The following is a 26,148-nucleotide window of genomic DNA, read 5'->3' on the forward strand; positions in this document are numbered from 1 at the left end:
ACCTATACTGGGGGGCAGCTACCTATCTAACCTATACAGGGGGGGGGCAGCTACTTATCTAACCTATACTGGGGGCACTTATCTAACCTGTATTGGGGGCACCTACCTACCTAGCTAGCCTATACAGGTGACAACTATACTGGCTACCTATATTGGAGACACCTACCTAAATGACCTATACTGGGGGCACCTACCTATCTAACCTATGCTGGGGGCAACTATTCTGGCTACCTATATTAGAGGCACCCACCTAGCTAACCTGTACTGGGGCACCTACCTATCTAACTTATACCGGGGGCACCTGCCTATCTAACCTATACTGGGGGCAACTATACTGGCTACCTATACTGGAGGCACCTACCTGGCTAACCTATAGCGGGGGCAACTATACTGGCTCACCTATGCCTGGCTACCTATATTGGGGAACCTATTCTTGGCTACCTATACTGGGGGGACCTATACTAAGTGAACCTAGACCTGGCTAACCTATACTGCGGGCACCCATACCTTGCTCCGGGGGGGGGGGGGGGCGCAATTTTTACACCCTCGCCCTGGGTGCATTTTAGCCTAGAAACTGCACTGACTAGAGGGATGGGAGAGACTTCAAACCAACTTGAACTAACTAAATTTTTGTTGCACTGTGGGAAATAACAGCTGTTTCCAACTGCCAAAAAAGTAGCATCTCCTTCTACAGACATCACCTGCCAGCAGGAAAAATGTCACCACGTGATACATTTCAGAATGTAAATCAGGGAGAGAAAGGATTTTCCAATGAGAAAACACTGACTAAATCATTTATAAATAATTATTGTAGAAATTAAGCATTTTTTTCATTACATCATTTTCACTGCAGTTCCTCTTTAAAAGCCATCCAAGCTTTGTGTGGAGGAGGAGGAGGAAAAGCTACATAGAAGAGTAAAAGCTCACAATAAAACTATGTAAATGAAAAACCTTGTTCGAGTTTGGCTGTGTGCATTCTTGTGCTGATAAAGTAGCTACTGCAGAGTGGGACTACCCACCTCAATTTTCAGTCAATGCTGAAAAGCGGCTGGAGGCAGCAAAGCAAGAGGTGAACGATTTGATATCCAACGTTTGTCTGTGATCTTTCTAAAGGTGCCCATTAACAGTACAATTTTTCCTTCAGATTTGATCTTGGGATGCAATTTTTATGATCGAATTGTATAAAAAAATGAGCTGTGTGTGGCGCTAATCGATGTGAAACAATTCTTTGGTCCTTTGGAAAAGGAAAACAAAATTGATCCGTAAGTTGGATTTTATGCTCAAAATGGAATGTAAAACCCTCTAAAATAGTTCTGTTAATAGGAACCATCGATAGTTACCTTCTGATTAGTTTCCAACGTTCAAATTGCATCGAAGATCAAATTTGAAGGAATAATTGTACCACTAATGGGCACTTTAAGCTTGCCAAGCTTAACACAGTACTTGAACATAATACATATAGTGATCAGGCCACACACTGTCAAATCAACAAGTAAAGGCAATGAATACGTAAGGAAAAAACCCACAATGTTTATGGCAGATTTGAAATATCTTTATTGCGAGTAATATTCCTTCATTTCAATAAAATAGATTTTGGAATGTATTGTATAAAAGAATTAGGATTTCCTCAATAATTTACTATTATTTACATTAGAATGTAGTTCCTGTTAGTATACAGAGTCGGTACTCCCATGTTTTCGTGTGTCTTTATTTCATTCCAGCAAATATATCTACCCCATCACAGGAAACTCCATCCCAGTACAATTCCCCATACAAAAATGATTGATTAAAAATGTTAATATTGCACAAGAACTAACACTGGAATGTAAGTGCTGTAACTGGGAAAACATATGGAGCTGGTCCAGTGGCAGGCACAGATTACAGGAGATGGCTCCTGTGCACATTGCGGTCTATACCCGTCTTCAGGGCATTTGCTCTAGTCTCCACTACACATATCACTTATTGCCACCTGACAAGAAAGTGTCTTCATAAGGCCTATGTACTGTACTATACTGCCCCAAAAGGCCCATTTGCCTACTTTCTCTGCCATATCTCTCTATTCATTCCCTTGTTTGCTTCAACCGGAGTATCAGAAGCACCACAAGCATTACATCATGTGCCATTATAATCACTAAAGGATTCTGATACTATTATATGACTTAAACAATAACAACCTATCAGAGCACAGCTGCCCTGCAGTAACATCTACATAATCAACAGTGGATGAAAAGGTCTCTCCTTAATTCTGTCCACCATGACCCCAGTGTGGCTGAACCAATACACCTATGATGATCCCCCTTGGTCATTTGGGCCCCCGTGCAGATGCACAGCAAGCACATGCAATAAACCTATCCCTGAACTAGCCCCCATCTCACATACATTTGGGCATTTTTTTCAACATACTGATGTCCATCATATCACAATGTACTAATACAGCAACAAACAAATCCATTGTTGTTTGGTCTTCATTGCACCTAGACATGATACATTCAGCATTTATAGAATGAAAAATGTTGGTTGCTTAAGTTTGGCTCTTGAGGATAATTAATATTTATCAAAATATCATTATTATTGTGCTTATGGAAAGTTCCTTCTCTCTGGTGGTGTGCCATAAATGACCGAATACCTCCACTGCTGGTAAATGGCTCTTGGATTTTTTCGGCAACAGTTCGGCAAACAATTCAGATCATGCAGTACATTTGGAAAAGGCCACTGTGCATGCAATAACAGGCTAGATACGTATTGTAAGGTGGATATTTTGAACAAGCAAACGTTATTTCAAGCTTTCCAGGGCATTTCTTCTGCCTCTTCTTCACATTAAGGCATTTCATAAAGATCGCTCCAGTCCCATTTGCTAAACCGCGCGCTAGTTGCTATGAGAATTGCATTTTAAAGTTTAAAAAGGCCACAGGGATAGCAGCACTCAGGAGGTTTCACCTTCACGGTAAATAAACCCTTGCAGGTCTCAATAGCTTTTAGTCTAAGATATCTGTTTCAAATGGAACCAGATGGTAATAGGACAAATTAGTAACATAAGCTGTCGGGTCATCAACGTCCTCAGTCTCTGGAGAATAATCTGTCCCATTTCCAAATCTGCAAGAAAGGACAAATAAAGACAAGTGAAACAACTAAGAACATAGTCTCCGAGTCTTAGACATGCTGTGATTACTACATCCGTAAGCATACCCTCACAGTGATATAAAACACTGTAAATCTAGTTAATAGGTATATAAGTCTAATGGACCTACATATCCTTTAGGTCAGCGAGTACCGTATATACTCGCATACAAGCCGAATTTTTGACCCCCAAAAAGGGGGCCAAAAGTTGGGGGTTCGGCTTGTATGCGAGTCATGGTGGTCCGCGGGTCCCCCCCTCCGCTGGTCCACGGGTCCCCCGCTCCCCCCATGGCCGCCGCCGCTGCTATTACCTGTCCGCATCTTCTATTTCAGTCTCCATGCTTGTAAACATTCAGAGCAGCGCGCCCGGCGCTGCTACTGTGACGAGGCAGGAGGCAGGAAAGAGCGCGGCTTCCTGTTACTATGGGAACCGCTCTTTCCTGGTTCGCCGCTCGTCACAGTAGCAGCGCCGGGCGCGCTGCTCTGAATGTTTACAGAACGGAGACTGAAATAGAAGATGCAGCCAGGTAATAGCGGCGGCGGCCATGGGGAGCGGGGACTGTACTGGCTAAACTGGGGCACTTAACTAGCTTTACTGAGCGCTATACTAGCTAAACTGGGGCGCTATACTAGCTATGCTGAGCGCTATACTGAGCACTATACTAGCTAAACTGGGACACTATACTAGCTATACTGAGCACTATACTAGCTAAACTGGGGCACTATACTAGCTATACTGAGCACTATACTAGCTAAACTGGGACACTATACTAGCTATACTGAGCACTATACTAGCTAAACTGGGGCACTATACTAGCTATACTGAGCACTATACTAGCTAAACTGGGGCACTATACTAGCTATACTGAGCACTATACTAGCTAAACTGGGACACTATACTAGCTATACTGAGCACTATACTAGCTAAACTGGGGCACTATACTAGCTATACTGAGCACTATACTAGCTAAACTGGGGCTCTATCCTAGCTATACTGAGCACTATACTAGCTAAACTGGGGCACTATACTAGCTATACTGAGCACTATACTAGCTAAACTGGGGCACTATACTAGCTATACTGAGCACTATACTAGCTATACTGGGGCACTATACTAGCTATACTGAGCACTATACTAGCTATACTGGGGCACTATACTAGCTATACTGGGGCACTTTACTAGCTATACTGAGCACTATACTAGCTATACTGAGCACTATACTAGCTATACTGAGCACTATACTAGCTATACTGAGCACTATACTAGCTATACTGAGCACTATACTAGCTATACTGGGCACTATACTAGCTATAGTGGGGCACTACCTACCCATACTGGACACTTTACTAGCTATACTGGGACACACTCGGGGAATAAGGCGGCCAGCATTTCCTACCCCCGGCTTATATGGGGGTCAATCATTTTCCCCTGGTTTTTCAGGGAAAAGTTGGGGGGGTCGGCTTATATGCGGGTCGGCTTATATGCGAGTATATACGGTAAGTGATTACTGCATATATCAGAAAAAACTAAAGTCATACTATCAAACTGAGACAACATCTTGCGTTATATGTCTTCCTTTTCATACCAGGGCATTAAGAGGATTCTTCCACCCACGAATGGGGGATACATTTACAAGACCCATTTAGCTTATGAAGCCTATTGGATATTTCAACTGGGTACCTGTCAACTTAATGGATTAAACAAGATGGAAATCTCAGTTTCTCTCCCCACTTTTCAGTTGTTGTGATTACATTTTGACAGGGTTTTAACTAGTGCTGTGCTGTTTTTAATAATTCTATGTAAATGTCTCTAATTCATAACCACTCCTGATTCTGGGTGTTTCTATACCTGGCATGGGTGGGATCGTGAACATATAATCATGCTCTCTATTAATGGGGTTTAGCTCTGATTAAGGACAAGTGTAATCCAAACCATGTTGACTCTCCATTTTGTTGGGTGTATCCTTTGAAAATGCAACAAAGATTGTGTTTTAGTCAAAGCAGGAATCAAGGGGACCTTTCTCCTTTCATAACCATGATTTAGGCTCAGTCAGCCTTGGTCCAGCACTGCCTGTTTGATTTCAAAGGAAGTGTTTCTGGAGAATAAAGTGGCAAGCCAACTGGAAAGTGGCAATCTTCTCAGCTGATCAACACTTTTATAAATGCGAAGAACAAAGTGCCAACATTATAAAGAAGTGACAGCACCTTTTCTGGCCATAAAGCAGTATAAATTGGCTTCACAAATAGGCCGGGCCTGATGTATTAAATGTTTTAATGCACCATAACTTCTGTTTGATGTAACTTTTTAGGGACTTCGTGACTTTAATTTACTTCATAATTTACCAAAAAGAAAGATATGATCAATATTTTGAGTTAATTAGCAGCTACAGTATCTCACAAACGTGACTACACGGCTCACATTTTTCTAAATTTTACTATATATTTTCATGGGACAGCACTGAAAATATAACACTTGTAAAGTATTCCGTTTACAGCTTGTATAACAGTGTAAATTGGCAGTCCCAAAAAAATAACTCAACACACATCCATTAATCTCTAAACCGCTGGCAACAAAAGTGAGTACACTATCGGCCAAAAATCAAATGAATATCTAGCATGTGTATAGCAGCTGCCCAACATCGCCTAAAGATCTAGCATGACAGATCTTTAGTGAGCCCTGACGCCCAATTGACCCTCAGGGCATTGTTCTCTTCCCTCACCCTTCCCACAGGAAGCTGCTCCATCATGCACTGCACGTCCTAACTCCACTCCACAATAACAGATGGGTTGATAGCCTGCAGGTGAGTGATGGGCCTGTTCCACATTGAGGCACAAATAATCACCCGAGAGCCCTGCCCCTCGCAAGCTAACAATCTAAAGCGGTGATGGCTAACCTTGGCACTCCAGCTGTGGTGCAACTACATTTCCATGAGGCACTGCAATACTCTGACAGCTCTAAGCATAACTCTGGGAGCCAGAGGCATGATGGGATTTGTAGTTTTGTCACAGCTGGAGTGCCAAAGTTAGCCATCACTGATCTAAAGGAATAGAGAGGAAACAAGAGGTTGGGAAATACATAAGGGTTACATCCAGGGTTGTCAGCGAGCTATATTCAGATAACATAAACCCCTTCCCTATGTCTAATCCAGCTCGCCCTACTTGTAGAAAACTCCCTTCCAGATAGCTAACTCTAAGGCCTCTTGCACACTGCAAGCGATTCCGATTCAGATTCCGCTTTTTAATCGGTTTTTACATCCGATTCCGATTTGCAGTTTGCTCCCTGCACACTGCAAATCGGAATCTGAATCGGATGTAAAAACCGATTAAAAAGTGGAATCTGAATCGGAATCGCTTGCAGTGTGCAAGAGGCCTCACATCCCCTTGATAAAAACCCTCTTTCTAAAACCTAAATTTACCATTCCCTCTTGCATAAAGAAAAACAAGCAACATTTTCTGATACTAAGCCTCAACCTTTTAACTGTTATTAATAGCAATAGTGCTCCTCCAGCCCTATCCCGTAACCCTAAGGCCTCTGTGACACAATACACCACACTGAAAGACTGATGCACTTTAACTTTCCACAGCAGAGCATTGTGAAAAAGCTTTTTGTTAAAATGCGTAATATATATATATATTAGACACTATAAAAACGGCAGGATCCTGCTCCACTCTGACATTCACTAAACATACAATCTTGCTGCAGTGCAGACAACCAGGGAACCACTAGGGGTGGCTGCACCAGGAGAGTCTCTGTGCTAGATGTCTCGGCTGTTTACACTGCGCTGGGTCTGCGCTGGGGACACTTTTTGCCTGCACAACAGCCTGTCATTCTAGAAACTATTTGCTCACTGCAGTAGGTTATTATCCCCTGGTTGTCTGGGCTGCAGCAAGTGTATGTTTGGTGAATGTCAAAGTGGAGAAGTATCCTGCCATTTTTATAGTGTCTAAGATTTGTTTTATTGCATATTTATAGTCTTGTTGCATATTATTGAATTATACTTTATATCAGGAACTGACATTGATTTATCAGTTTATTAGCCCACCTCAGACCTAGCGTTTTTAGACAGTTTTTTTTCCTTTGGTGTGAGGGATCATCAAAACTGAGGCTGCAGCTCAAATATACAGCTACTGAACCAGAACTCCTGGTGCAACACTTTATCCATAAATGTGTTTACAAGTGGCAACCACCAAACCATTTAAAGAGGAACTTTAACCAAGGATTGAAATTCATCCCAATCAGTAACCGGTATCCCCTTTCTCACAAGAAATATTTTCCTTTTCTCATAGCATCAGGGGGGTCTGTGGGGATGATATTGTGGTGAAACCCCTTCCACAGTGTGATGTCATGACCATGGTCCTGATAGTTTGCTGTCTGTGAACCTTGTTGCATTGTGGGATATAACATCTTTTTTTCCAACTGCTTAGCAACAGTATCTCTATCTGGGCACAGAACTCATACAGATCACCTGGCAGAGCTAAAGATGTCACCACCAGTGATAAATGTCAGAAAGTAAACCAGCGAGATGAAAGATTTTGCAATGAGCAAACACGGACTAAATAATCTGTCAATGAGTATTATAAAACAATAAGGAACTTTATCCATTGTTACTTTCACTTCAAAGCTCCAGCTGTATTTGCCACATTACTGTGTTTTTCAAGATGATGACCAGTACTGTATTTGTTTTATAACTGAAAAAGGATGACAAAGTCCTGGACTGGGGGTATTATTTACTTGGATGGTAAAGAATACTGTGTTTTTATTGAGTGATTGTATGTGGGGGCCGTGATAGCTATATCAGACTTGTACATTTGTCACTGTGGAGGTTGTCATGAGAACAACCTGAAGACAAATCATTATGACCTACTTGCATGACTTTAACTTATATTATTAGCTATAGGAAATCTATATCAGACAGGGATCAATCACCTCCTTTGTTCTGTAAGTTTTAATGCTACTAATTCTTAGCATTGATTTTAACCAAATAGATATCAACTGTGATAATGACAATTTCAAATAAATCTCCCTGGATTAGGCCTGCAGCAGGCAAAATGTGTTATAGTGAAACGGATGGTTAGGGTGACCTTTTATACTTTATTTTGTAGAGGTTAATTACTTTGATTTATAAGCTGCTATTTCAAACGAGATTCTCTGTTCCATGGTGAAGAAATCTATAATCAATTTCAGTAGAGGAAACAAATCAGATAACCCTGCCTTACTGATCTCTATCAAAGCATACAAGACAGCAGGCTGCAACACACATCCGAAGCAGCACTTGGAAAAGACAGCCTATAGAGTTCAGTTCAACTGGAATGAGGGGATCAGGTAGAATATTAGGTAGCAACTAAGAAACTGGGAGAGTATCATGTAAGGGACAACAATCATGAAAATTGTAAAGTTCAAAATACTGTACACGAAAACATATAAATTAAAAGTACACTTCTCCCAGAGTAAAACGAGCTATAAATTACTTTTCTTCTATATTGCAGTCACTTACTGTAGGTAGTACAAATCTGAAAGATTTAGACTAGCCCATCTTCCCACGGGGCATTCTTAAGGATTTGTTTACTTTCAAAAGCCCTTAGTGAACGCCAGTTGCTCACTCCAACTGCCAGAATAGTTTGCAAACAGGAGTGTGTGTTTGGGTGGCTGCGTCATTATATAGATCCTTTTCAGGGAGTGCTTTTGTAAAGAATAAATTAAATACTGAGAATCCCATGTAGAGATGGACTAGTCAAAAACCATCCATCAGATTTCTACTAACTACTGTAAGTGACATCACCAGGAGAGAAATGTAATTTATAGCTCATTTTACTCTGGAGGAAACATACTTATTTGGATCTGTTGGCGTATTTTAAATTTTACTGGTTTTCATGGTAGTGTTGCTTTAAAGTAAATGGGATGTGAGAGGATTAAGCAAAGTGCCACTCTGATCTCCTTTTGAAAATGCTACTTGCTTGCCAGTTGTGCTGATCCTCAAAATATACTCATTGACCCAGAGTGAGAATACTCCTCAGCTGTTCTGACTCCACTTAGCTAGCTGCATGTTCATTCCCGGTATGTGACTAGTACCTGGCTGAATAGAAAGGATCTCTACAGCAGCCATATGGCATTTTCCAGGTGTACTGCAGTGATCGGTCATCTCTGATAGGTATGGATGAGTGAAAAACAGGCAAATAGAAACTGACCAAGCAAGTGGGAGCAAAGCTAGCAAATGCCACTAAATAGCTGTCAGCTTTAATAATAAATCAGCTGTCAACTAACTCGAAAGCGGTTGAAATTACAGTGGTGAATGCTCTCTTCTAAAATTCAAAAAATCAAAATTCTAAACACAGGAAATTTTGTGTAAGGCTTCCAAGCAATCACTGGTTTCCCTTCAGATCCTATATCCAAATCTCCACCACACTCCAAAAGTCAGGCCCCTACTTGAACAGAAAACTGAACAAGTCTACCTGACTTTGTTTGCCCCCAGGACTTATGCATGCAAGATATAAGATCTGAGGTCAAAGAAACCAAGGTACTGATGTATTATACCGCGTACGTTAAAAAAGGGCGCCGGGAAAAAAGGGCGCACGGTTTTAAACGATAAGCATGAATAACGTTTAAAAAATAAATTGTGCTATATTTCGTTTAAAAATAATGTTTTATAAAGTTATAAATCATTAAATAATGTGTATGAAATCGACAATTATAAAAACGTTAATCTTCCGTTTAAAAAGTGAAATGTATAAAGTAAAAAAAAAAAATACTAAGTAACCCTCCCTGTACCTACCCCTAACCCCTAGACCCCCCTGTTGGTGCCTAAACCTAAGACCCCCCTGTTGGTGCCTAAACCTAAGACCCCCCTGTTGGTGCCTAAACCTAAGACCCCCCTGTTGGTGCCTAAACCTAAGACCCCCCTGTTGGTGCCTAAAACTAAGACCCCCCTGTTGGTGCCTAAACCTAAGACCCCCCTGTTGGTGCCTAAACCTAAGACCCCCCTGTTGGTGCCTAAACCTAAGACCCCCCTGTTGGTGCCTAAACCTAAGACCCCCTGTGATAAGCATTAATAACGTTTTAAAAAATATTGTGCGGTTTTTCGTTTAAAAATAATGATTTAAAAAAGAAAAAATGTTACAATTTTTCGTTTATAAATAATGTTTTAAAAAATATTGTACTGTTTTCCGTTTAAAAATAATGTTTAGAAAATTATAAATCATTAAATAACGTGTAATCATGAGAAGCAGTTATAAAACATTAAAAGTCTCCGGGCGCCGCTTTTAAAACGTTATTTTTCTCCGGCGCCCTTTTTTCCTGTTGGGCGCCGATTAAACGATATTTATTATGGGAGTGAATGGCGGCACCCTTTTTGTCCACCTGCCTCATGCGCCCAAATTTCCTGCTTCCGTATTATACCATCTGCAAATTTGTCAGCCTCCTGTTCAAATTCTAGTTTCTTTCCTGTGAGATCTAACCATCCTTTGAAAGTCAAATGTCTGGGCTTTTATTTTCACAGGGTCCCAATGCACTGTTCCTGAGTTATGCAGTGTTGAAGGAAGGGTGTCCACTGTACCTGGTTGCTTTGTCCACTCCTGTGCTTGGATTTCCCAGAAGTGCTAGCTGATGCATTCTGGTTAAGAGTCTATGTAGCATCTGTGTGGGCCTGAATCAACGAGGTGGTGGTTAGGCCGGAGCGGGGGGTTTGCTTGCGGTGCAATGAAATCAGTGTCTCTTGGGTCCTGTTGGCCGCCACAGCACCCTCTGCACAGTGTACGGCGCCGTACAGGTTGTCTGTGTGTTCTTCTGTTGTGACTGAGTCTAGACATCAGGGAGCTCCTCCTTGGAATGGATCCAACTCCTCAATGGCACAGCTGAGGGCATCTCCAGGCTGCACAGGAGCCAGGTGCAGTGCACACCCCTCCTTCAACACTGCATAACTCAGGAAGGGTGCAAATAAAAGCCATGACCTTCAACTTTCAAATGAGTAAATAAGACTGGTGCATGGCCATCAGTGTCTACCTATCTGGATGCCGGGCCATGCATGTCAGCTTGTGATGCCCCGATAGGCAGTAGAGGGAGCAGGCTGTCCGAGCTGACTCCCAAGGAAAGGTGGAGGCGCAAAGGTGAAAGAAAATGTGTTAGCTAGAGGAACAAGGGAGGACTGTGTGCATGTAAGAGACATTACTCACAGAGGTGGCCTACAACATTGAATTTTTCTCACATCTGCATGCACCTCCATCTGTGCCTACATTCTTTAATACATTCCACGCCTCATTAACAATACTTCTCCATGACTAAGTAGTATTTTGGACACTTTTTATTGTTGGATAAAGCATGGAAATATTTGTTAGCTAGCTTTGAGCTACAGCTAAGAAATAGACATCCCCTCTATCTGAAATGGCAGCTCCTGGTTGGCTTTGGTTAGTATATAATTTCTGAAAAGCTGTTTTTCGTGAGAAGCAAGGCAAATCATTTCTCTGCAATCTGCGCTCATCAGGACTTTGACATTTACTGCTGAAATCGGCTAATACATTTCTGAGCACGTCCGCAGATAAAGAGTTTGGGATCAAAGCAGCAATCTGAACAAAGCTGAGGTTGCCTGGTGCTGATGAGATTAGATTCTTACAGTACACTGGGCAATTTGGGAAGATTTTCCTCTCTGACACTTCAGGAAGCTGTGTTTTTATTATATTGAATTCTATTTACAGCCATTCCTAAGATGACCTGTCTGTAGGAAGCTATACACCTATACATTTATTGTTTATTTGGCTAGTGATTGTAATTCTTTTACAGTGTGTGGCAAATTACATTGATGTATAAACTCTGAACACAAAAGTCTATGGTAAACATTTGCGTTTGACTGATCTTGATTTTGACAACAGTAAATAGGCATACTTACTGTATGCTGTACAGCTACAGTGAGGGGTCTGCATGTAGCTTTGCCTGGGAACCCCACACTAGTGATGGTCCTGTCTAGGATAACTTATGGAGAAGCATGTGATCAGTTTGGTCAGGTGATAGATATGCAAGTCTCTGATTTGATAGTCATGATCATGTGCTAAAGCAGGATGTAATCACAGCAAATCAGAGCTTTGCAAATCTGTCAGCTGATCAAACAAATCACATGCTTCTCCGTGAGTTCTCCTAGACATGATCATCACTACCTCACACTTCTATGGAAATATACTTCCATGACTCCACTTATCATTTTTACTGGTCACTGCAACCCAGGGCCAGATTTACCATAAGGCACTGTAGGCACATGCCTACGGTCGCCAGATGATGGAAATGTGGCTCACTCCCCTCCCCGAGTGCCTCCCTCCTGCCTTACCTATGCAGAAACCTGGGCAGAGCGTAAATGAGAGGTTACTCACCCTGCTCTCGGCACATCTCGCTTCAATTGGGGGTACCTCTAGCTACTTAATACTGAGGATAGCTCTGGCTACCTAATACTAAGGGACACCTGTGGCTACCTATGACGGGCAAGAGAACTAAGGGAGAAGTGACAGCTGGGCCAGCCAGCTGGCAGCAGCGATGAATGTCCGGGGTCGGTGGCCGACGTGAATCATCAAAGGCAGAGTGCGCGTGATGCCGCTCTCTCTCTCACTCCGTACTATGCAAGGGAGGAAGGGTGGCTATCGCGTGGTCACTAAAGGTCAACGCACGCAGTGCTGGAATGCATGGCTGCAGCGATATAGGAAGGAATATACTGTATTAAAGGAACAATAGGGTATATGACAAAAGCACTTTATTGTGCATTAAGGAAGTATGAATTGATAAAAGACAATGCGTTTCACAGAAAAGCCACTTTCTGTTTCTTCAGGTCAGACACCTGATACAAGTATGCAGCTAATCTTGTCAGATTTTTGTCAGAAACATCTGATCTGCATTCTTGTTAAAGGTCTATAGCTTAAAGTATGAGGTAAAGGTCAAACTTGATTGAAATCACACACGTTTTTCACAACACTCCCATTGTCCCAGGTAAGCAACAATGACTGTTCCTTGCCTTAGAGTATAGGCCAGGCATGGACAAACTTGGCCCTCCAGCTGTTGAGGAACTACAAGTCCCACAATGCATTGCAGGAGCCTGACAGCCACAGTCATGACTCATAAAGGCAAATGCATTGTGGGATTTGTAGTTCCTTCACAGCTGGAGGGCCAAGTTTGCCCATGCCTGGTATAGGCCCTAACAACTATTCTTCTGCATAAGCTGGTACTACTTGAACAATAAACAAGTAGATGCAATTTACCTATGTAAGTCTGCCCTTTGCCAAGGGATTATGCCCGGTTGGACAAACAGCACAGACATACTCTATGTATCCGTAAGCCAAACATAAAACCGGGACTCCAGATTGTCTCTGAATTGTTAAATGTCATTTGTGTAATAGATATTGGCTTGTGGTTTCCTGCTATAGACCAAATGTATTTCTTTGGAAATGTTAATATGTATTGAGATTCCAAGACTATATAAATATTTAGTTCTACTGTCACCTCATATCAAGTGACAACTTACTGTGACATAGCCCCGGTAAGATAAGCAGCTTGAAAAATATCTTGAAGCATTCAGTATTATTTTTCACATATGAAATGTGCGTTTAAATAATATATGCTGTAGCAACGGAAGAACAAAGTGAATTAGGGAATCATTTTGTCCATCCATTCCCGTGTCACAATGTGTAATGGATCAGCGTGCTACAGACTTTTTGGCACCGAAGCTATGCGATCAAATGTTTTAGTTTTGCACCAGAGCCAAGTAAACACATTCTTCACAGCTCCCCTTCTAAATCCCCTCTCAGCGCCACTTACACAGGACCAGCATGCTCAGGACAGAAGTGATCATCAACATGTGAGAGTCAAATAACAGTCTCCTAATGTCCTGAGTACGTAACAAAGGTGACCCATGCTTGAACCAGAGCTGCAGGGTAACTGCCACTAAGCACTGCCAGGTCTCTTGCTGCGATCGGTTCATGAACCTGCTCTGCAGTCTACCTAACCAGTGCAGCACTGACATCAATTATACTAATCAATTCACTCTGTCCCAATCAGACAGTTAGCAGGTGTGAAAAATAATATAGCAGTGAAGACAATAATATATTATAAACTTGCCAAACACATAGTTACATAGTTATTTTGGTTGAAAAAAGACATACGTCCATCGAGTTCAACCAGTACAAAGTACAACTCCAGCCTGCTCCCTCACATATCCCTGTTGATCCAGAGGAAGGCGAAAAAACCCTTACAAGGCATGGTCCAATTAGCCCCAAAAGGGAAAAATTCCTTCCCGACTCCAGATGGCAATCAGACAAAATCCCTGGATCAACATCATTAGGCATTACCTAGTAATTGTAGTCATGGATGTCTTTCAACGCAAGGAAAGCATCTAAGCCCCCTTTAAATGCAGGTATAGAGTTTGCCATAACGACTTCCTGTGGCAATGCTTTCCACATCTTAATCACTCTTATTGTAAAGAACCCTTTCCTAAATAAATGGCTAAACCGTTTTTCCTCCCTGCGCAGATCATGTCCTCAAGTCCTTTGAGAAGGCCTAGGGACAAAAAGCTCATCCGCCAAGCTATTATATTGCCCTCTGATGTATTTATACGTGTTAATTAGATCTCCTCTAAGGCGTCTTTTCTCTAGATTAAATAAACCCAGTTTATCTAACCTTTGTTTCTTGGTAAGCGAGACCTTCCATCCCACGTATCAATTTTGTTGCTCGTCTCTGCACCTGCTCTAAAACTGCAATATCTTTTTTGTAATGTGGTGCCCAGAACTGAATTCCATATTCCAGATGTGGCCTTACTAGAGAGTTAAACAGGGGCAATATTATGCTAGCATCTCGAGTCTTTATTTCGCTTTTAATGCATCCCAAAATTTTGTTAGCTTTAGCTGCAGCGGCTTGGCATTGAGTACGATTATTTAACTTGTTGTCGATGAGTACTCCTAAGTCCTTCTCCAAGTTTGATGTCCCCAACTGTATCCCATTTATTTTGTATGGTGCTAGACCATTGGTACGACCAAAATGCATGACTTTACATTTTTCAACATTGAATTTCATCTGCCATTTATGTGCCCATATAGCCATCATATCCAGGTCCTGTTGCAATATGACACTATCTTCCTGAGAGTTGATGATTCTGCACAATTTTGTATCATCTGCAAAAATAGCAACATTGCTCACTACTGCATCTACTAGGTCATTAATAAATAAATTGAAGAGCACTGGACCCAGTACAGACCCGTGTGGGACCCCACTGCTAACAGTCTCCCATTTTGAGTACGATCCATTGACCACAACTCTTTGTTTTCTGTCCATTAGCCAGTTCCCTATTCATGCACACAGACTCTTCCCCAGTCCTTGCATCCTCAACTTTTGCACCAGACTTTTGTGGGGAACAGTGTCGAAGGCCTTTGCAAAGTCCAAGTATATCACATCTACAGCATTCCCAATATCCATATTTGCATTCACTACCTCATAAAAGCTGAGCATGTTAGTCAAACAGGACCTGTCTTTAGTAAACCCATGTTGATGCTGAGAAATAAGATTATTTTCTACTATGAAGTCATGTCAACACATAAACTAGAGCTAGTTTATGTGTTTGGCAAGTTGTGCAAAACTTTTAGCAATTTAATGTTATAAAGTACTACTTGTTTTCCATTTTTTCCAACACTGGCAGTAAGTTAGAAAAATTATATATTTTTTTTATTGCAATTTAATGCTTGTACAGACTGTCCAATAAAATCCCACCTCGCTGTATGAAAAATTAACTGCACAGAACCAGCACCATTGTTGCTGACTACAACACCTGCACTAATCCCTTGACTGGAAGCAAACATTCATACCTCTATCCGTGTGTGTGTGTGTGTGTGTGTGTGTGTGTGTGTGTGTGTGTGTGTATATACAGTGTGTGTATATATGTCTATATATACACACACTGTATATATAGACATTAATCGTTGAAACTTATAGTTGAACATTACAGAAACACAGACACAGAACATTAATATCGCGCTTTTCTCCTGGTGGACTCAAAGCGCCAGAGCTGCAGCCACTACGACGTGCTCTATAGGCAGTAGCAGTGTTAGGGAGACTTGCCCAAAGTCTCCTACTGAATAGGTGCTGGCTTACTGAACAGCCAGAGCCAAGATTTGAACCCAGATCTCATGTATCAGAGGCAGAGCCCTTAACCATTACACTATCCAGCCACCTGGTAATTTTCCACAACTAAAAATTTGACATTCTTTTCTTCGCTACTAATGTTCTATTTATTATATTTACTACACAAACAATTAATTATCTCATAAGTTTATTTTCGCTTCAGATTTGCTTTAAGTGTTTTTAATAATCAATGTGACCAGTATCTGCCCCCCTCTCCTAGTAATTACTCTGGCGCTGGACGTTTCACTGTGCACTCTGCAGCACATTACATGAGGGATGGGGGTGTTTAACCAATGGGTAAGGGAGGTTAGACAGAACCATACTGTGGACAGGATTGGCTGAGAAATATAAGTGGCAAATGAGACAAGCAGTGGTGTGGAATACAAATCCTCAGTTTATAACTATGCCAACCATTTTAACCAGGTGTAAAGTTTGGAGCTCGGGTTATATGCAAATGTGTCACAGTGTAATAGCGTACGCTGTACCTACAGGGTTGACATTTCTGCATCTTAAAAAAAGATGAAAAGAATAAAGAATACAAATATATTACATTATTGATTAAAGCCCTATTTAAAGACAAATTCACCAGATGTAAGTGTATGTACTCTAATGGCCCATACTCACGGGCTACAAATGTCGCCCGTGAGTATGCGGCGTTGCACGGGCGCGCGAACCGTCGCTCGTCGCTGATGTCGCCGGGCGATTGGCACGGTCAATCGCCTGGCGACAGTCGCCGCCGCAACTCCGTCGCAACTGTCGCTAGTCCGCGTGAGTACGCCATGCTGGAGGGGGTAGCAGGCAGGAAGGGGGGCAGCGGTGGGAAGGGGGGTCGCCCCCCCCTCTCACCTGGTTCCCCCCATCCCTGCTCCCCCTCCAGCTAGTTTTATTAATTAAAATCATTGTATCAAGGTATAAAAGGCAAGCGGCAAGCGGGGAACTTACTTCCTTGCGTCCCACCGCTCGCCGTCACGTCCTGCAATGCCACCCAATGAAGTACAGAGGGCGGCATTGCAGTAAGTGACGGTGAGCTGCCCACCGCTGCCCCCCTTCCTGCCTGCTACCCACTCCAGCATGGCAGCCCCCTCCCCACCCACAGGCAGGGCTGGGACACAGAAAACACATCCGTTTCTGTGTCCAAAGATGCCTGTGTAGAGTGGAAGCCATTTTTGCATTGATTTTCACTAACCCTCCATGTATCCAGGGTCCATGAAAATCCTGCAAATCTGGACTGTCCGTTCACATTTTCAAAACGGATCCCCCTGAACGGCCACGGATCCGTTTTTGGTTTTTTTAGTGAAGATGGACGCATGAAGATGGACGCTATTTTTAACATTGGTATCCGTGGCTGTGGTTTTGAGCTGGGCCAAAAACCGGAGCCACGAATACATTTTTAGAACAAGTGTGAACCTACTCTACCACTTTAAAGCCTTGAATATTACCCAAACTGTTCATATGAGGGGTAACAGAAGCAAAATCAGTGTGTGTGTCCAGGGCCGGGCCGAGGCAGAGGCTGGAGAGGCTCCAGCCTCAGGGCGCAGTGTAGGAGGGGATGCACAATTCATTCAGCTGTCATTTCCAATTGTGTTTGAAGCAGAAAGAAATAAGAAAAGGTGATACATGGCAGTGACTGCAAGTCAGATAACTAGAGATTAAGGTATTAGGGAGGTTGGGGGCCCTGGGGCACCTCTTAGTGTAATAGCAATCAGTGTGTGACGGCTGGGGTGGGAGGGATGGGGGGGCGCACTTTGGTGTCTCAGCCTTGAGTGCTGGAGGACCTTGTCCCACCTCTATGTATGTCTATTACCTATAACAAGTCTGTCGGAGCCCATTACATTCATGTTATATAGCCATTTTTCGGCTGTAAAACAAATGACCTATCCACATGACAGGCTAACCTCCTCCATTGTTAATCTCAGGATGTTCAGATGTTTTCATCAGATTTTCTGTTTTGAAATACAGAAAACACCAAAAAACTGAAATAAATCAATGGCATATATTGTGCTTTTGCAGAAAGCATGGCATTATTGTTATTGATTGGTGGCTGATGTTCTGTCTTATTTCTTGTATTCTTAGAAATTTGAGGGAAAAATACATTCAGGAAAGTCATGTGGAATTGACTGCTTTCAGCAGATCAGCGGGTGAAGTGTCTGTCCATTATTCCTAATGCACTAACTAGCTAAACAAGTTAAAGGGAAGCTGCATTTTTAAACTGTTATTTTATTCCTTGCAGAATGTTTAAAAATTGCCGACTGATGAATACGATCCAATGCTTTATTGATCTTCTTTTCTTTGAAAGTTTACCTAAATAGAAACAGCCATGCACTTGTTGGGCAACCCTAAACCCTAAATCCTTTCACTTGAGGGTTCCTTTAAATGAAAGCATAAAACAGAAAAAATGCACACTGCTCAGACTTTAGTGTAAGTGCCCCTAAACTATAACAGCGGGAGTGCAATCACATCTTAAGTATAACATTATTGACTCTGGATGACTGACTCGCAAAAAGTTTATATGCAATATCTTTATTTGTAGACATATAAAGCTATATATATATATATATATATATATATATATATATATATATATATATATATATATATATATATATTATAGCTGTTTTACAGTTATCACCATGATGATATAATTGTGATAACTGTAAAACAACTCTGAAGAGTTATTAAAGACAGGAGTTAAGCTTAGTGAATTGAGGCCATAGTATGTAGGAGGTGAGCACAATCCTGCATGCCCATACTGTATACAGAAATCTAACAGTCGCAGAATTCTACTTCACCTATACTAGCAACAGCAGTTCAGTCAATTATTAGGACTCAATAAATGCATGTGGCCTTGGTGGTCCTGTATTGAGCTACTTCCCTAGAGAAATGGATTTAACCTGGTTCTGTTTGGTAACTAGAATGCTACATGGCCTTAATGCCAGGTGGGATTTGGCTCATATAATCCCTTGTAATCCACTGTATACTATATGCATCCTCTCTATCTTTCTACTTTTGTGACATCATTTGCTTCTTTGTGTAATACTTTCTTTGCTCCCAACCCATTTGTATACTGTTGTCAACTCTCCTTAACTTGCCTTTTGAGGAGCTTCTTTTATATTGTGTTATTGTGTGTTTTATGTCACATAGCAGCTATGTAAAGAATTGATAAGATCTGATGTACCTTTTTCCCACCTGTACTCTCAGCCCACAAGTGGGCTGGATGGTGGGCAGGGTCCTTTCTTCCTAGCATTTATATGTGCTTGCTAGGTCAGTATAAACCAGCTATGATTAAGAACTGAGTGTTCGAAACATGTAAGCTGAGTGACTTTTGTGGATTTGTGAAGACGTCCTAAATAAAAACAGCTTTTTATCTGGACAAGTGCAGACCTTCCTGCTTTCTATGCTAAACTTTGGGCTTGCTGACCTGGCCGAGCACTGTCCGGAGGCTGAGTGGGGTGCAGCAGTATTTCACTACTATCTACCTCTTAACCTGGTAGCATTGGACAGAATGGACATTGGACAGCCATTGGAAGGGCTCAGCTGATCAACAGAGCAGACCTGTAAGGCTTTGGAGGAGGGGGGGGGGGGGAGGGGGCTGGTGCTGGTAGAAGTCCCATGTAAGTAAAACAGAAATTGTTCCCCGTTTACTTTAACCTCTAGCCGCCCGCGTCATGCTGAAGCCTATCACAGCCGATCGCTGTGATAGGTAGAGAACTCTGTTGGTGGGGAGAAAAGGTGGGGGGGGGGTAAATCACTTGTGTGCTGTGTCGTACGGCCCTGCAGCTTGGCCTATTTAACACAAAAAGGCCTGGTCTTGGGGGGGGGGGGGGGGGGGGTGTAAAGCCTGTGGTCCTGAAGAGGTTAAGCGTTAATCTTTTTGTTCCAAGTTCTGTGTAATATTCTGTGTCTCAGGCTGCAAGGAAGACAGATGATACCGAAATCTACACTGAAATATTTATAACTTGTGACTAGACATATGTTACTGTTGTATTTTATGATGCTGAAATAGTCGTTTGTGAAATATTATTTTTCATCCCATGGGAAATAGAAACAGAATAACAATACAGGGATGCTGCTAAGGGTTTAGATTAGTGCTATTCTCATATACCCTGGAAGCAGGCAAAACATATTCTTCTAGAATGTGGAAAATACTTACAAGTGGTCTGTTGAGTCTACATCCAAGTCTGGGTCCTTCGCATGGGGAATACTGTGGTCAATGACTATTGTTTCTGTATTGGCTAAACAAAATCCATTGGAACGCATGATTTCTATGAAAATAAAGGAGAAGAATAAGGCAGCGAATATCTCTTTTGTTGGATTTTTTTTTGCCATTTCAATTTATTTGCATTTTCTAAATTATCTATTGTTCAATTTAGATCAGACAAAAAACACACTCTCATAAAGCTCAACTGATCCAGAGAAAGACCAAAATATCAAACACTAGTTATTGGCCTCAATGCTACGAATCTATTTATATAAACAGCAGACTTGCAAACTTTAATAGCTGCAGATTATCATAGCAGGATGCTATTAAAATGGACCTGAACTCTTGCACAGGACAGAAGGAAAACCTTGAGAAATGCACCCTGTATGTATTTAGAGAGTTTAGCCTGTCTAATTCCCCCTCATCTGTGACTAATCACAAGTTGTAATTTGATCTCTCCACTGTGTCACCTGACTGCCTCAACAGATAAGCTCGTTTGAAACCACATGATGTTAACAATATGTCTGCTTCCTTGAAAGCAGGAAATAGAAACACTGATTTATTTTAGGATTTGCATCAGCTGTAACAAAGAAATCTTTTTCTTTAAAGTTTATTATGCCGTTGCGTATCTTTTAGAGCAGAGAGGATGTTCTGAGTTCAGGTCTGCTTTAAAGGAACGCTATCACAAACGTGTAAAATTTAAGATATATGTAAACACATAAACATAAGAAGTATGTTTCTCCTAGAGTAAAATGAACAATAAAGGACTTTTCTCCCATGTTGCTGTCAATATGTAGTAGACAGAACCGAGAGGTTTTGGACCAGCTCATCTGCTCATGGGGGATTCTCAGCATGGCCTGTATTCTTTATAAAGGCACTCTCTGAAAGGGATTTATACACAGATGCTGGCCAGCCTCCCTGCTTGCTGCACACTTTTTTTGGCAGTTGGATGGAGCAAATGCCATTTACTAATTGCTTTTGAAAATAATGAAAACCCTGAGAATCCCCCATGAGTAGATGAGGTGGTCCAAAATCTGTTGGTTCTGTCAGATTTCCACTACCTACTGTAAGTCACAACAACATATGAGAAAAGTAATTTATAACACATTTTACTTTGGGAAAAATTTACTTCTCATTTCTATATGTTTACATGTACTTTAGATTTTACAGTTTTCGCGATAGTGGTCCTTTAATACAATTTACCATCAGCCAGCTCCGTCATTGTCCCTGATTCACAGTGAACCACATTTGCTTAGTAATTGTTCCAGATAATTAGGTTGTCTATAGGTCACCTTGAACCTGGGCACATCTCTCATGGATTTTATTATATTAAAGGAGAACTGAAGGGAGAGGTATATGGAGGCTGCCATACAGTATTTATTTCCTGTTAATCAATACCAGTTGCCGACAGCCCTGCTGCTTTATTTGGCTGCAGTAGTGTCTGAATCACACACCTGAAACAAGCATGCAGCAAATCCAGTCAGATTTGACAAAAATGTCAGTAAATCCTGATCTGCTGCATGCTTGTTCAGGGTCGATAGCTAAATGTATTAGAGGCAGAGGCTCAGCAGGACAGCCAGGCAGCTGGTATTGCTTAAAACGAAATAATATAGCAGCCTCCATATGCCTCCCACTTCAGTTGTCCTTTGAGTGTTTTCTGGCATCTACAAAAACAAAAACAATACTTTTAGTCTCAACTTAAATATAAATTATCAAAAATTAAACACTTAAAGAAACCCTGAACTGAGAAGAAGAGAAGAATATAGAGGCTGACATATTTACTTCCTTTTAATCAATGCACATTGCCTGGCTGTACTGCTGATCCTTTACCACCAATAGTTTTAGTCATAGACCCTAAACAAGCATATCAATCATGTGTTTCTGACAGAGGTCTGACTGGATTAACTGCATGCTTGTTTTGATTGTGTGATTCAGACAATAGTGACCAGAAAGATCAGCAGGACTGACAGGCAACTGATACTGTTTAAAAGGAAGTAAATATGGCGGCCTCCATAATCCTCTCACTTCATGTATCCATTCCAAAATCAGACACTCCTGTGTTTCAGTTTCGGCTTTGGACCAAATCAGAATGTGACCACTGATCACAGGTCTGAACAAGGTGACTTAGCGAGGAGAGAAGTACCACAATGAACAAAACACAGGGGGCACAGGAGCCACTAAGCATAGTATAGCAGTAAGTGTTTAGGAGAAACAAATGTGTTGCTGCCTGTTATACTCTCAGGAGGAAGTTGCCAATAGCAACCACAATAAAGCCAACTGGAGAATTACCTTTCTCAAATCTGGGTTGCTGATCAAGTTGTGGATCAGAGGTGGCTGCACTAGACTGCAGTAAACATTGACTGGCAAGATAGATTTAAAATTAGCTACAAATGATCACTTTTCCATTTTGTATTAGATAACTTCTGGAAGAGAACTTTGCATAAGCACCCATCACATGTATACAAATGTTTCAAATCATGCTTATTTTGTACACACTTACAGATTAAACCATATATAACTATACAGTGAATAGCTTTTGTATTTCCAGCCTGTGCACATATTTTATAGCTTAGGTCAGTGATCTGCAAACTTGGCTCTCCAGCTGTTAAGGAACTACAAGTCCCACAATGCATTGCAAGAGTCTGACAGCCACAGTCATGTTTCATAAAGGCAAATGCATTATGGGACTTGTAGTTCCTCAACAGCTGGAGAACCAAGTTTGCAGATCACTTGCTTAGGTTAAGAGATCATGTTGTAACCATCATCGCCATTTTCCAAATTTCCCTAATTTGATCTTTACTAATAATCCCTGCAGTGTTTAAAGTGAACAGATTCAACAAATCACTTTTTTTCTAGTTGGGGTCTCTATAAACTGATCCATAAGGTTCTCATGTATTAAACTTACAAACAATTATGCTTTACAGTGTATTAGCAATGATATAACCTCAATACATTTCAACAGACTATAAGAAAAAGTCTGGCACTTCCCAAATGATATGTTTAGTTGCCTGACTGTCCTGTTGATCCTCTGCCTCTAATACTTTTAGCCATAGACCCAGAACAAGCATGCAGCAGAACAGGTGTTTCTGGCATTATTGTCAGATCTGACAAGATTAGCTGCATGCTTGTTTCTGGTGTTTTTCAGACACCTACAGCCAAGTGGATCAGCAGGGCTGCCGGCAAATGGTATTGTTTAAAGGGAAACAAATATGGTAGCCTCCATATTCTTCTCACTACACTTGTCCATTAAACAACCCTGCAACTGTCCAGGAAGCCTCTCCATTTGCACACCAGTTCCTCATTTAAGCAGAAACCTATCACCCCAGTGCTCTATGGAATAACACACTGAATAAAGGCAATCATGTAACAAAGCTATTCTTGAAAGAAAGTACAACATGGAACAGATAATGTGCCTTATTGCATCTGCATGAATTGCATGACAGTTTTTTTCTTTCTTTCTTCTTTTTTTTTTTTTTTTTTTGTCAAAAATGGCTATTGGTAGTTCCCAGTTATAATACTTGTTTTTATAAGCAGACCCTAAGTGAGCTGTTTCCCAAGCCACAGAGATTTTAAAAAAAAAAATAAAACACCCTTAATACTTCAGATTATGAATTGCTATCATTATTTAATGCTGCTACTGCTACCTCATTATCAGGTAGTCATCAATAACTCAATACAGCCAAAGACCATTCTGATACAAATCTGGCATGCCATCTAGTGGCAGCATGATGTATTGAAAGTAAGTATAGGGCCCAGATATGTGCAAATAAAACTGCAAGAGCTGCTATTAGATTGAGTCTTGAATATATATATTTGTATTTTATACTTTCTAAAAATGATTTGCCCCTTTGAAGTTATCCCTGCAGCCAGTTGTCTGGCTCACCTACCCGAGTCTGGAGAGGAGCAGATTAATTTCACAGCAGCCACAAGAGCAAATGATTCTCTGTGAGCACACAAGGTCACTGGAGAGACCACTTTTTAGCTTTAACACAAAAGAAAGTGTGAAACAGTCTATTTATCTTACAGTAGACATACAGGCTAGATCGCGGTACAGGAGGCCCCTATTCGCCACCTCAGCTGTGAACATTCTAGCATGTGTGTGCAGCCTAATAATCTCCTACTATGCAGAAATATCTTCTACAATGGAAAAAAAGTGTTGTTTGATTTCTTCTTGGAATATTCATATATTAGTTACAATGGGGTGTGTCACTAGCAGTGCAAACAACGCACACTATCTATGTAATGCTCGCTACACAAGCAGCGCGTTATCAAATCACATAACTAGGGATGGTCACTGAGGTGCTAGTAATTCTCAGCGGATTCAAATCTTAACATAATTGTATGGAACTTTATATAGCTTGCAAATGGATCAATTGAATCAGATTAAATCAGCTGCTGCACTGGTCCATATTTAAACAGCATAAATTTGTATAAAAGTACTATAATAATGTGCTTCAATTTGGAATGATTAGAATCGTATTGATCATCCCTACTGGTGACTTTTCTCCCCATATTTTCCCCCAGCATACCATATAAACAGTTCCTAAGCACTAAAGATAGTTCATTGTAAATGTGGCCTATAGCCAGACCTATGGGGCTTTTCAACAGGAAACTGGCTGAGTGCGGTTTTTCATATTGTAATAATAATCATTTTAAAGGGAATCTGAAGTGAGAGGTATATGAAGGCTGACATATGTATTTCCTTTTAAGCAATACCAGTTGCCTGGCTATTCTGCTGATCCTCTGTCTCTAATACTTTTATCCGTAGACCGTGAATCCATTCAGATTATTATCAGATGTTTCTGACAATAATCTGAATGGATTCGCTCCATACTGGTATCAGGTGCGTGATTCAGGGCCCGAATCCGCTAGGATCGCTTTTCTGAGCACTTTGTGATTTGAAAAGCTCTTGCTAAGAGTTTTAGAGTTTATCTAAAAGTGGCATGAATTGTGTTTTGTGAGCACTATTATATTGCTGCTGATATAAGATGATATTGCTGCTAAAATTACATACTTGGAAAACAAGCTGAACTGTATTTATTCTGAGTGGACCATCGCAACAACCCCCCCCCCCTTCCCCCCCCAACACACACACATTTAAAGTACATACAAATGAATGTACTATGTATGACTTTTTTCCTATGCTGCTGTCCCTTACAGTAGATAAATGAAAATCTGACGGATCTGTAAAGTTTTGAACTAGTCTACCTCCTCATGGGGGATTCTCAGGGTGTTCTTTATTTACAAAAGTACTTACTAAACTGCAGTTATAAGTCCAACTACCAAAACAGTGTGCAATCAAGTAGGGAAGCTGGCTGACATCTTTGTATGGATCCTTTCTAGGGAGCGCTTTTGTAAAGAATATAGGTAATACTAAGAATTGCCCATGAGGGGATGGATTAGTCCAAATTTGTCAGATCTGTTCTTTTTACTACCTACTGTAAGTGACGGCAACATAGGAAAATAGTTGCTTATTGTGCATGTTATTCTGGGAGAAATGTACATTTTATTTGTTCATATTTTAAATGTTACAATGTTTGGGGATGGTGGTCCTTTAATAAAAGGAGTTTGGCACACTATTGAAATACTATCATTAAAATAAAGGGAATATGGTGTATCTCCAAATCTAAGCTATGACAGTCCTTATAACAGGCTCCCCCTGCTCATTACTGACAGCAGGTAGAGAAACCCTGGAGGA

The 26,148-nt window shown here is 41.2% G+C and overlaps 1 protein-coding gene across 1 annotated transcript in view; it reads right to left on the bottom strand.

Moving 5' to 3' along the window:
* Window positions 1-1,530: 1,530 nt before the first annotated feature.
* PXDC1 (PX domain containing 1) overlaps window positions 1,531-26,148 on the bottom strand; it is a 97,582-nt gene continuing 72,964 nt past the window's right edge. The window contains exons 4-5 of the mRNA XM_068234611.1: window positions 20,403-20,514; window positions 1,531-3,093 (exon numbers count right to left, since the gene is read on the bottom strand). Of these exons, the coding sequence (XP_068090712.1) occupies window positions 2,976-3,093; window positions 20,403-20,514 (230 nt within the window). The 3' untranslated portion in view covers window positions 1,531-2,975. The remainder of the gene's footprint in view (window positions 3,094-20,402; window positions 20,515-26,148) is intronic.

Source organism: Hyperolius riggenbachi, chromosome 5 (genome assembly GCF_040937935.1).
Source record: "Hyperolius riggenbachi isolate aHypRig1 chromosome 5, aHypRig1.pri, whole genome shotgun sequence".
Taxonomy (NCBI): domain Eukaryota; kingdom Metazoa; phylum Chordata; class Amphibia; order Anura; family Hyperoliidae; genus Hyperolius; species Hyperolius riggenbachi.